Source organism: Arvicanthis niloticus, chromosome 13 (assembly GCF_011762505.2).
Source record: "Arvicanthis niloticus isolate mArvNil1 chromosome 13, mArvNil1.pat.X, whole genome shotgun sequence".
Classification (NCBI taxonomy): Eukaryota; Metazoa; Chordata; class Mammalia; order Rodentia; family Muridae; genus Arvicanthis; species Arvicanthis niloticus.
In genome coordinates this window covers 7,169,887-7,182,960 of record NC_047670.1, presented here as the reverse complement: position 1 = coordinate 7,182,960, position 13,074 = coordinate 7,169,887, and the positions used below count along the sequence as shown (strand labels likewise).

At 46.8% G+C, this 13,074-nt stretch overlaps 1 protein-coding gene across 2 annotated transcripts in view; it reads right to left on the bottom strand.

Moving 5' to 3' along the window:
• Znf704 (zinc finger protein 704) overlaps positions 1–13,074 on the bottom strand; it is a 184,230-nt gene that overhangs the window by 23,597 nt on the left and 147,559 nt on the right. For both annotated transcript variants that reach the window (XR_013103189.1, XM_034515950.2), the window contains exons 5-6: positions 4,232–4,332; positions 78–345 (exon numbers count right to left, since the gene is read on the bottom strand). Coding sequence is in view for 1 of the 2 variants with exons in the window: in XM_034515950.2 (XP_034371841.1) it covers positions 78–345; positions 4,232–4,332 (369 nt within the window). In the remaining variant the exon portion in view is untranslated. The remainder of the gene's footprint in view (positions 1–77; positions 346–4,231; positions 4,333–13,074) is intronic.

The following is a 13,074-nucleotide window of genomic DNA, read 5'->3' as shown; positions in this document are numbered from 1 at the left end:
TTGCTGTTGTTTATCGTGTCACCTTGCAGTCCCAGGCCTGCCGGCTACGGCTGTTGAGCGAGGTCTTTAGCACGCACCTGGTAAGCATGGTCTGTGTGCACAAGGTAGAGGGTGGTGGGGGCGGAGCGGCTCAGCGGCGTGGCCAGCTTAGTGTCTGTTTTGGCACAAGAAGTTTCTGTTCGGCTGGAGTCTGGGATGGGAAACGCAGGGGGTGAAGCCAGGGACTGTGAGGGCGAAACCGGAGCCACACTGTTCAGGCCTTCAGCCACCACATCCGTGTTCAGCTTGATCTCTGTGTAGTAGAAGTCTTCTTCGCCATCACTGCAGTCAGATTCCCCAACTCGCCTAGGGCAGGAGAGAGCAGAGCAGATGCTCAGCGATCTGTCTCTTGCCTCCAACTTGTACAGACCATTTTCTCCACTTGGAATAACCTCTTCTCTGTCAGGTAACTTTGTTACCCTGCAACATTCAACCACCCCATCTGAAGGTTTTCATCAGCTTCTGCTCTTGTTTAAATGTACCCCCTCCACCAGCACTGTTTGTGAGTAACTTAATTTTCAAATTCTTACATTAATGGGACTTGAGAAGAGAGTCTTTGAAAAGCAATCGGAATTAGGAGAGGTTAAGGGCACTGAGGTGGGGGGGGGGGGCGGACACGATGCCATGGAGATGGGCTGCTACACTGGCACAAGTGGTTCTGAAAGGAAAACCAGTTAATGGCGTTGGTTTGTCTGACCATATCAGATGTAGTGAGGGCATCCACATCGGATGTTGGGGAGATGTCTGCACTATGGTAATACTGCAGCATGACCCAGCATCCAACCATGAGCCAGATAAACGACCATGCAGGCCTTTACCTTCCATGGCATCCAGTTATACCACAGCAACAAAAACTAGAGTAGACTTCTAAAATTTACTAATCTGAGAATAATTTATGGAGAATACATTACATATAAAACAATCTACTTCCTAATGAGAACAAATCAAAGACTATGCCTTGATGGTAACTTTTGTTTGTGCGTGTGTGTGTGTTTGTTTTGTTTTTGGTTTTCTGAGACAGGGTTTCTTGATGTAGCTCTGACTGTTCTGGAACTTGCTCTGTAGATGATAGTCTGGAGCTCAGAGATCCATTTGCCTCTACCTCCTGAGTGTGATACCACCACCCAGCTCGGTGAAACTTTTATAGTCTAGAGGCAGACAAGAAAACCCTAATAAACTGCCATTTAGTATATGAGGCTTTGTTAAGTCCCGGACTAAGCAATATTTGAGAGTCCTTAAGAGAGAGGTCCATGGTTGGGAGTAGTATTGATTTTTACATAGGATGTTTAGAAGAAGTGACGGGTAAGCATGCTGAGGTTCTGGAGGAAAGCAGAACCTGCAGGTGGTGGGGATGGTGCCTTTGCTGAGAAATGTCCCTCACAGGCTCCTGTATCTGAACACTTGCTCCCCATCTGGCAGTGCTGTTTAGAGAGGTTATATAACTGTTAGGAAGTAGAGCCTTGCTGGAGGAAGTCTACCACTGGGGTGGTCTGTGAGGGTTTATAGCCTCAACCACTTCCTGCTTGCTCTTTCTGCTCCTGCTCCCACCACCTGCTACCATGCTCTCCTCTCCATTATGGACTCTAGGCCCCTGGGACTGTAAGCCAATATAAACTCTTCCTTCTGAAAGTTGCTTTGGTCACAGTGTTTCATCATAGTAACAGAAAAGTAGCTAATAAGCCAGGGCTGGGCCTCTGGAATGAAGGCTGAGGTGTGATTAGGCAGGGCCTGGCTGCCCTTGGTGATAGCTTTAGTTTTTATTCTGGAGGTCACAAAAGTCCCTGGGAAGTTTAGGAGACGGACATTATTTTTAAAGGCTCACTGTGGTTCTTGTGTGAAGGTTGAGAAAGGTGGAAAAGTGCAGGAGGAACGCCTTGGAGGCGGGTACTGCCACCTACAGTCCTGAAGAGCATCAGCCAGAGTGACAGGACAGAGGGACGAGAAACCACAGCCCAGTCATGTCTTAAAGGTGGGCGTTACGGCTCACCCTTAGGGTTCTGTGTTCTTTCAAAGTGCATCTGTCCTTTGAGCTACCGTCTGACTAGATTTTTGTAATTTTTCCCCCTTTCCTTTTAAAAACATTACTTTTGGTCTCTGTATGTGGTGTGTGTGTTGGTGTGTGCTTTGGTTTTGGGGGTTCTGGGGATTCAAATTCAGGCCTCATCAACACAGCAGCATTCAAAGTCAGGAGAATGAAATCTTATGCTGGGTGGAGAATTGACCTCAGAGTCGATTTAGCTGGGCCTGTCAATCAGGAGCCACCCCTCAGGAAGGGACAATCACTCCTAGCAAGGCAGGTTCCCCTCGGCCACATTCAACACATATGGAATAGTTATTCCTTTGAACTCTTTTGGGAGTTGGTGGGATACAGGGAGTAGTGGGTTGGTCTGATGTTGCCTGTATTCTAATGCTAAAGACTGGCTCTCAAGACCTGGTTGCCCCCTAAACAGATGCTCATGTACATCAAGTGATGCTGTGTAAACCTTGCTCCCCAATTTAACTGGCCAATAAAAGGCTAGAGCCTGTGACAGGGAAATAGAGGGAGGAAGGGGGACTTGAGGATCGAGTGAGTGGGTTACAAGGAGAGAGGGAAAGAAGAAAGGAAGGAGCTGGAGGAGGCCGCCATGAGAGGAGATGGACCACGAGCACCTGGCCAGGAAAACCAGCATGTAACAAGGGGAGTACGGCTGGAAAACGAGTTACCACAGCTCCACACCTGCCCCATCTAGGCTTACAGCTTGTAAATAGAATACCTGGGTTGTGTGTCTTTTTTATGGGTAGATAGAAGGATTAATTGTATTTACTACAGTGTATTTCTTTAGCTCTGGCTGTCCTGGAATTCACCTCAAAATCAGAGTTCCATCTGCCTCTGCTTCCTCAGTGCTGGAACTGAAAGCAGGCTCCACTACATCTAGCCCTTTAACAAAATACTCTATTTCTCCTTCCCAGAATTCCCTCATGCCACTGTGAGCTTCAACTGGGTCTGCCCGCTTTTCTGAGTCCCGACTGTTCCTCACTTTCTTCTGCCTCTTTCTTTACACTTTTGCTCGAACTTCACCCTCCCTTACTCTTCCTCTGGAGCCCCAGTCCCCACTAGGCGCTGCCTACAGCCACATGGCCGCCCTCCATGCTGACTTACCTCAAGCAAGGATGTGGTTTCTGTGTTTTCTAATCCTCCTTATCTCCATTCTCTTTCTCTGGCCAGAGGCTGGGGTTTACAGCTTGCCTGTCCAGAGGCCCTTTTAAATTCTAATGAAATTGTCCCTAAGCTTCCATTTGAGTCTGTTATTATATTAATAATGAGATGTAGAACTCAAGAGGGGACCTTGATTTCCTAAACCCTCATCACTGATCCATCTCTGCAGTTACTTCTGTAGCTCTGAAAGCCTCTTTCTCTTCTCACGACTCTGATTCTCCAGGGCAGTGTCTTTTGTCACTCTCTGTACCACTGCACATATAATCAGCCGATGAGGCCCTGAGCAGGCCCCTGCCAAACACAGTATGGCTGAGGGCAGAGAGGGCTATGGCTTGGTGGCTGAAACAATACATTCTGGAACGGAATTTTTCAGGTTCAGATAGTTACCTATCCTTTCAGGGAGTATGATTCCAGGAGCCTGCACACGATCTTGTGGCTTGCCTATACCAGTTTTCAGAGTACTCACTTTCCAAGTGTGCTTCTTTCTGGCTAAGGTAACCCCAGGGCCAAATCTATGGCCCTTGTCTCAAAAGGACCCTTCTGTTGTCTCTGGGGGTGGTGGTGTTCATTCAGAGAGCGATAGTAGCTTTTGAGGTTCTAAGTCATGAATATTAAGGACTGCAAAAGTGAATGCACGTTTCATTTTACAGACATGAGGTCCTCAAGGACTCTGAAGTACAGTCACAGCCCACAGGGACAGAGCCCTTGTGGTGTGCTTTATACTTTGTGTCTCCTGCACATTGTTTAACTTTGACCCTCACAGGTGACACTGTCCATTTTAGACAGACCTAGGCTCAGAGTGAGGACATGACTCAGAAGTAGTTTAGGCCTGGTGTCTTGGTGGCTGACTGTCAGCAGGATCGCCCCTACTGTGGGAACCAGGAAGAGCCTGAGGCACAGTGTGGTGTGCAGTCTCTGAGGCCAGGTGCATGTGTCGGGCTGTGCTGAGAGATTTCCGCTCCAGCTCCAGCAGGGAGGAGGGGTTTGCTGCCTTACCCGAGGTGGATGGCCCGGATGTGCTTCTGGATGCCGGCTGCCGTGTTCAGCACCTTGCCACAGTTTTTCCAAAGGCATTTGAACATCACCTTCATGGAGTTCTACAGGAAGAAGAAAAGACAACATCACAAAGCAAGCAAACCCATCCCATCACCTTCTTGTCCCTGCTGCTCCTTATTTTCTTCACTAGAGAAAGTAGCCGCTTGGCATGTTCTCGACAACTCAACTCCGGTGACGAGCTGGGTAAGCCCAGACTACTTCCGTTTCTTCATAAAAACCAAGCTCTGCTGATGGTTTAAATCACATTCACAGAGCCCCCATGAGCACTGGGGCACCCTGACAGTGGTTAAACTAAGCGCTTAGTAGGGAGAAGTGCTGTTCTAAGCACTTGAGCCCCAGACGGATTCTGCTAGTGGCCTCCATGTTACAGTTTCAGAAAGTCAAGGAGCAAAGCTGGGATCTGCTGCAGAAGCCAGACTTCCCCCTAGCACACAGTCTTACAACACTCTCCAGCATTTTCCAAGAGCTTCCTAGTGCAGTGACTGAGCCACCATGTGGATGTGTCCTGTCCCCCACAGTGCTCTTGATCACGAAAATGGTAATGTAGCCGCTTATAGATGAGTGCGAGGCCTCAATGACGTCATGAGCAGGGCCCAGCGGAGTAGCATCAGGGGCAATCACCCATAGAGCAGCTGCCATGAAATTACTGTCACCGTGCCCTGGCCTGCATTTTAACATTTTTGCAGTGCCTGGTTGGGACTCAGGGGCTTGGTCATGCTAGGCAAGTGTTCCGCCACTGCACCACAGAACCAGTTCCCCTGGAAGGAAGTTTTACCCATTTTGTATGTTTCCATGTATGCATGTATGTGTGTGAGGGGTGGACTGGTTTGAATGGGAATGGCTTCCTTAGGGTCATAGATTTGAATACTTAGTCACCAGGGACTGGCACTATTTGAGAAGAATTAGGAGGAGTGGCCTTGTTGGACTAGGGGTGGCCTTGCTGGAGGAGGTGTGTCACTGAGACTGAGAATTGAGGGTCCAGAAGCCCATGCCAATCCCAATCTCTCTCTGCTTATGGATTAAGACTTAGGACTCTCAGATATTTCTGTAACACCATGTCTGCCTGTATGCTGACATTCTTTCTGCTATGATGATAATAAAATAACCTCTGAAACTAAGCAAGCCCCCAATCAAATGCCTTCTCCTTCTCTCTCTCTCTCTCTCTCTCTCTCTCTCTCTCTCTCTCTCTCTCTCTTTTGGTTTTTCGAGACAGGGCTTCTCTGTATAGCCTTGGCTGTCCTGGAACTCACTCAGTAGACTAGGCTGGCCTTGAACTCAGAAATCCACCTGCCTCTGTCTCCCAAGTGCTGGAATTAAAGGAGTGTGGCACCACTGCCCGGCTCAAACGCCTTCTCTTATAAGAGTTGTCTCGGCCATGGTGTCTCTTCACAGCAACAGAACGGTGACTGAGACAGAGGTTGTATCCATGCCATGTTTTACATGTGAGGTCAGGAGTCAGATGTCTTGTTTTACCATGTGGGTCCTGGGAATCAAACTCTGGTCTTCACGCTCAGGTGGGCAAGTGTTATTTTACCTGCTGAGCTATATCTACTGCTTGTAGACTAGTCTTATAACATTAAAACCCCTCGATTAATTTATAGCCTTTTGCTGCAGCCATGAAACATGCAAGATAACTCAATTTGGAATAACTTAGCCATAGTTAACACTTTTTCCTTTGTGTGACTGTGTTACTGTGTGAGGGGACATGGGTGTGTGCACAGGAGGGGATGTGAGTAGAGGACAGAAGATAACCTTGGGTGCTGTTTCTCAGGCATCACCCACCTTATCTTTTGATGCAAGGTCTTTCAGTACCTAGAACTTTCCACAAAGACTAGGCTGGTGGCCCAGCAAGCCCCAGGAGCTGCTTGTATTCACCTCAGCCCTGAGGTCACAAATCTATGCGGTTAAGCCTAGCTTTTATACATTGTTTACACATTTAGTTCCATCTGGGAGACTGAGCTAAAGTCCTTTTAAAGCACTTAACCAACTGAGCAACCTCAGCCCAGCCAACAATTTCTTTTTTCTTTTTGGTTTTTCGAGGCAGGGTTTCTCTGTGTAGCCCTGGCTGTCCTGGAACTCACTCTGTAGACCAGGCTGGCCTCGAACTTAGAAATCCGCCTGCCTCTGCCTCCCAAGTGCTGGGATTAAAGGCGTGCGCCACCACCGCCCGGCCAGCCAACAATTTCTAAACACCAATGACCACAATTAATTCAAAACTAAAAGCATAGTAATTCTGAGGTGTTTCTGGGAGCCTTTACCCATGGTGTATTGCCTAACTTTACTATAGGCTTTTTTCTCAACATACACAAACACAAAACACATATAGACACACAAATACACATACACACCACACACACCACACACATACCACACATACATACACATCACACACATACATACACCACACACACATACACACACCACACACATATACCACATACACATACACACCATACACACATACACATCACACACATACACCACACACACACACCACACATACATACACATCACACACATACATATCACACACACACACCACACACATACACACACCACACACATACACATACCACATACATACACCACACACATACACCACACATACATACACATCACACACACACATACACACCACACACATAGCACACATATATACAGGTCACACACACCACAAACCCACACCACACACAGCTACACCACATACACACACACACACACACACACACACACACACACATACACACACACACATTGAACTGCACATGTTGTCATGCCACCCAATGCCAACACTCCTGAACACCTGCACCCAGATTTGAAGACTACTATATGTTATAAGTTGCAGTGTTTCACAGTGCATAGAAAGCTTTCTGTTCTTATAGAAACACACATAAAACAAAATTTCCCTATTCTCATTCCCTAGCACTTAGTAAGTATCAAGGTACTGTGTCTTTTGATTATACTGTATGAAAGCATTTGGCTACTGCAGCTCTCAGGCATTATCAGCTGATGGAAGTTAATACAGAAACTGATAATGGGTCAAAGTGTCTGTGCTGTGCTCAGCCAAAAGTCAGGCGTCTATATCACGGCCCTCCCCCGTGACGCTCAGGGAGCATCTCTGAGGCAGGAGGGAGAAAGGCTGTACAAGGCTACACAATGTCTTCTGGACATGGTAACACCACTGCACTCACAGCCCTGAGGCTGCTGAATAAGACTTGCACAGGATCAAGCCAGTCAACACTGTAACATAAATGGGGTCCTACCTCTAAGCAGAGAAGCTACTGATAGCTGCTGGCTGCTGGAGAAGGGGGGGAGTCTGTTTTCTTCAGTCTGTGGCTTCTTGTTGGTGCAACCACACTAGAGTAGATGGTCTCACACACATGCAAAAAGCTGATTAGACTCAATGGATTATTTAAAAAAAAAAAAAAAAAAAAGACGACGTCTGAATGACTACCAGCAGCAGCAGACCAAGCCTTCACACATGAACTTCTGGGAAAAGCGGGTGTGTGGGGGAGGGGGTGTGTGAGAGCATCACATTCAAACTGTAATATGGATGTAAAAACATATCCGTCATACCAATCTTTACGTTGGTAATGGAGATTAGTTAAATTAATCCCTGTGGCATTAAGAGTGCAAATGTCCCCATAGGTTCAGGTGTTCAAATACTTGGCCCCTCAGTTGACAGAGCTGTCAGGATAGGCTTAGGAGGCGTGGTGGCTTAAATGTGTGGCCCATGGGAAGTGGCACTATTAGGAGGTGAGGCCTTTTTGGAGGAAGTGCATCACTGTAGGGGTGGGCTCTGAAGCTCTGCCCAGCACAGAATACTCAGTCTTCTCCTAACTGCCTTCTGGTCAAGATGTAGAACTCTCAGCTCCTCCTGCACCATGCCTGCCTGGATGCTGCCATGTCCCCGCCTTGATTATAATGGACTGAACCTATGAACCTGTACGCCAGCCCCAATTAAATGTCCTTATAAGAATTGCCTTGTCAGCAGGAGAGAATGCTTTTCTAATCCAGTAGAGACGTGATGTCCCAGGGAGGAGGGGGGCCCCAGGGCACCCTCTCAGAGGTGAAGGGGAGGGAGGTGGGGGAAGAACTCTGGTGGGGGGGGGGCTGAGAGGAGGCAACATTTGAGATGTAATAAAATAATTAATAAATAATATTAATATTAGTAAACAAATAACAAGAACAAAAGGAGTTGCCTTGGTCATGGTGCCTGTCCAAAGCAGTAAAACCCTACCTAAAATAGGAGGTGTGGCCCCAGTGGAGGAAGTATGTCACTGGGGGCGTTTTTTGAGTCTTCAAAGCCTGGTGCCATTCTAAGTGTGCTCTGTTTCATGCTGTGGTTAAAAATGTGAGCTCGCAGCTTCTGGCTCCTGCCTTTGTTTCACTATCATGGACCCAACTCTCTGGAATCCTGAGCCTAGTAAGCTGCTTTATAGTGTTTTATCACAGCAAAAGAAAAGCAGCCGACACCATCCATATACAGAGTATGCTAAAAATGAAGCTAGAATTTACTTTTATTAATTTCTTTTTGAAAATTCTTCGTTATCCATGTGGACTCCCTTGTCTGTGTGTGCACTATGGCTGTGCAGGTGCCCAGTGAGGCTGGAAGAATGCACTGGATCTCCTGCAGCCGCAGTAACTGCAGCTGTGCACTCAGACTCTGGTACTTAGAACAGAAGCCAGGTCTCCTCTGCAAGAGCATTGAGTGCTCATAACCGCAGTCACCTCTCTGGCCCAGTACTTTCTTTCTTTCTTCTTCTTCTTTTTTTTTTTTCCCCAAATTTACTTTCTTTTGTGGGACTGAGCGGGTGATCTCATTGGCTCCATAGGCTCCCACAGCCTAAGAGAATTCCTGATCTGCCCTGTTTGACTCTGTTGGCCATTCAGTTCTGTCCTCTATCCTGCTCAGTGTCTGTAGGAGGCCAAGCATAGAATCAACAGCTTCCTGCTCATGGGTTTCTGGTTGGATGTGGCCAATGTGGTAATGGCAGGATTCAGAAGGCTGGAGAAAACCCTGATTTCCCCTGGCTCCCCTTCTCCTGGCCACACCTGTGTGTGGTTATAATTTTCTTCCAAAGTTGCCATTTCTTCTAGAGCTCTGGTGATTCCCAGGTTCTGAGAGTCCCTTTGGCCATGTGCTTCCTCCTGCTGTGGAGATAAGGGGGTGGGCTTGCCAGATTATTAGATCCTGGGTTCTCCCACCATGCCTGCTCACTTCCTTTGTAAGAGTAAACTCTAAGTGTACATGGCCCTCTGCAAGAACGTGAACAATGAAAAAGAAATACAGGTTATCAAAGAACATGAGTAATATTTTTTGTGAGAAAGAGGAAGTGATTATGTGATGTTTTTAGTTATTTATTTTTAAAAATATTAAATGTTTATAAATTAAAAGCAAATACTGGGTCTTTAATCACAGCACTAAAGAGGCCAGCCTGGTCTACACAGTGAGCCCAGGACAGCTAGGGCTATGTAGAGAGACCTTGTCAAACTACAAATCTTCTATTTGTAGTTTTTTTGCTGGTATGTTTCTTGGTTTTCTCTGGCATTAAAGATTTGAACTGAGGTCCTTGAGCTTGGTAAACAGTCTACACTGAGATCCATAGCTACCTATTTTTAACTTTTAAAAATTATGTCTGGTCTGGGCAACCTGGAACACTCCCTTATTCCCAGCACTCAGAAGGCAGAGGTGTGTGAATTTCTGTGAGTCTGAAGCCAGGCTGGTCCACACAGGCAGTTCTAGGCCAGGCAGGACTACATAGTGAGATCCTGCCAACCAAACCAAACCTGACTTGACTAATAGTTAATACCTAGATCTGGAGAAAAGCAAACATGAGAGAAGAATTGTCTCGGCTTCAGTGGCTTTGAGGAGCTTTACTGTGTGCAAGCCAAAGGTCCCCTTCCCTCAAGGCCAGCGGCACTTAATGGTAGTTTAATTCTTTTCAATATATTCACTATATCCAGATGAAATCAACCCTCTGTCCACAAACAGGCTACTTGCTGCTCTGCCAGAGCAAAGCAAGCCACAGGCAGAGGAAAAAATAGCTAAATAAACAATGCCCAAATTGCTGCGTGGTCCAAGCCGTCTGGAGGAAGCCAAACCAAGCACAGCTCCTGGCCAAGTCACAGTGGCCAAGTGTGAACGGCCCATCTGTGCTCAACTTTGGCCCCTCCTCAGGGTTCCAACAGATGTGCTGCCCGCAAAGGCATGGGCAACAGCTGAAAACGCAGCCCCAGCCGAAAGCGCTTTTGTTGGACATCAAAGTCACGTCAGCTGACCTGAAGTCTCACGACAGGCCCTCTTCACAGGGAGCAGCTGAAGGACAGAGAAAGGGTCGAGGAGGCCCCTGTTAGCGGGAACTCCCACCTCCCTAAGATTACAACACTTCCAGGAGAGTCAGACACACCACACCATTGCAAACTCGGAATTTTAAAACTGTCCCGTGTGAGGTGTGTAGATGTTTCCTGGTGAGCACTTCGGTTTTATCTGCTTGGTGCTGTGGGTTGAGAGAAATTCTGTGGCCTCTTTACTTGAACAGCTGGCCCGAAGACTAAGTGCCCTGGGCAACTGGTAACACCTTTGACCTCAGCTCTCAACCTTTTTTTTTTTTTTTTTTTTTTTTTTTTTAATTTTTCTTTTTTAGTTAGTACTTTGCTATCTTGAACTTGAGATCCTCCTGCCTCAGAGTGCTGGAACCACAGGCCTGTGCCACAACTCTTGACTCACAAACCTATTTTTCACCTCCAAGACAGGGCCTCACTGTGCAGCTCTGCCTGTCCTAAAACTGTGTAGCCCAGAATCTCACAGAGATCTGTCTGCCTATGTAGCCATTCCCCAGCCTGTGCTGGGATTAAAGGCTTGAACACCACACCTGGCCACAGTACTATTTTAAAATGCTTTCATACTTGGGATATATGGAGTGTCTTCTTTCTGATAAAGCCCAGCCGGATGCACAGGACTAACGGGCGACTGGCAGAGGTAGCTTTTCCATTTGCTGGAGGGCATGGCTTGGTTCTGCAGTATGATATGACATGCTTAGGGTTACACTGAATTCATGGTCTAGAAGTTATAGAGCACCACTGTAGCACGACAGCCTTGCGTGGGAGCGATTGTTTTGTACACTGTGTGAAGATGCGTCTCTGTCCTCCACTGCCTGTCTAAGGCACCTTCTCTGATTAGTTAAAATGAAAAGCCTATGGCAAAAGGCAGAATAGTAAGGTGGGACTTCCAGACAGCGAGGAGAGGAGACATGGGAGATTCCCTACCCAGACTTGGAGGAAGTTGGACTGAAACTGAGGAGGGGTAACCAGCCACGTGGCAGACATAAAACAGTGTAACTGGAGTAATATAAGTTAAGAATGAGTTGGAAAGCAAGCCTAAGCTAAGGCCAAAACCATTGTAAATGAATACAAGCCTCCATGGGGCAGACACAGAAAGGCCCATGGTTACAGACTAGAGTATTATCATACTGGTTATTTTGTTTTATTCTTTTGATGCACTGGAGACCCTCAAGGATGTACTATTATTCAATGTGGTGACTGTGAGGTATTTCAAGTATGTGGATATATGTGTGTATACTGCAGTGGTGGGAAATTTGTGTCCAAATTTCTCAACTGTGGATCAGGTCCCTGTGCAAAGGCAACGGGCCAGTCAAGTGCCTCTCACCATGCGTCCCTCTCAGCTTGTCTTGGTGTCTCTGGTCAGCAGGCTCATTAAGATCCTTATCAAGGGACAAGAGCTATACTACCTTATAGAGCTTACAGCTATATTCTTAATCAAGAAAGCAGCCTTACATATGTGATCTTATGTTTGTGAGCTCCCGTCGTCCCTTTATCTGTAAAACGAACAGATTAAATGAAATTAGTAGTTATATGATGTAAGTGCAACGTGAATCAATTCAAATATGCCAAGGAGAGCTCAGGTAAGGCTGCCCGCACGGACGGCCGCCTGCACGGACGGCTCGTTGATCAGGTAAGGCTGCTCACATGAAGGGCTTGTTGCCGCGGCAGTTCTGAGTAAGTTAAAAGGCCGTGGCTCAGTAGGTGATGCTTGCTGGCTTGTACCAAGGGCCACGGGCACGATGGGAGGTAGATGAAGTCAGTCAAGGTCATTCTTGGCTACATAGTTAGTTCAAGGCTAGCTTGGTCTTGAAGTAAGGCTGTCTTAAAAACAAAGAACCACCAGATCTCCATGTGGACAGCGTACACAGAATGTGTTCTTCTGTGGCTTCATCCCCCACATCACGACGATCTTGATATTAACTCGCTGCTGTGTGGATTGGTAGCTTTTCCTCTTTTCTGGTACTGTGGTATTCTACTATATGAATATGCCACCGTCTCCTTTTTCATGTGCCTGCTGGCAGACACTGTGTGGTTTCCGGTTTGAAGTGATAATGAATAAAGCTTCGATGAACATTTGTCTATAAGTCTTTTTGTGGACATGAGTTTCCTTATCTCTTAGGTAAATACATATGTAACAGTAGAGTTGCTGGGTCATATGGTTAGCGTATATTTAATTTTGTAAGAAACTGCCAAATTATTTTTCAAAGTACTTACACCATTTTGCATTTCCACTAGCAATGAGTGAGCACGCCTGTTGCCGGAACTTGGTACCTTGTACGAACACTGCATCCTTCTGCTTCCCCTTAGTCCTTCCATGGCCGGCACTGCAGTGATAGGAATTTACTAGTGGTGGCCTGTCCAGGATAGAGGTAAATGTGTGGCCTGAGGGTTCCTGAGTTAATAGGAATCCCTACTCATTTATTTTCTTAATCCATGGA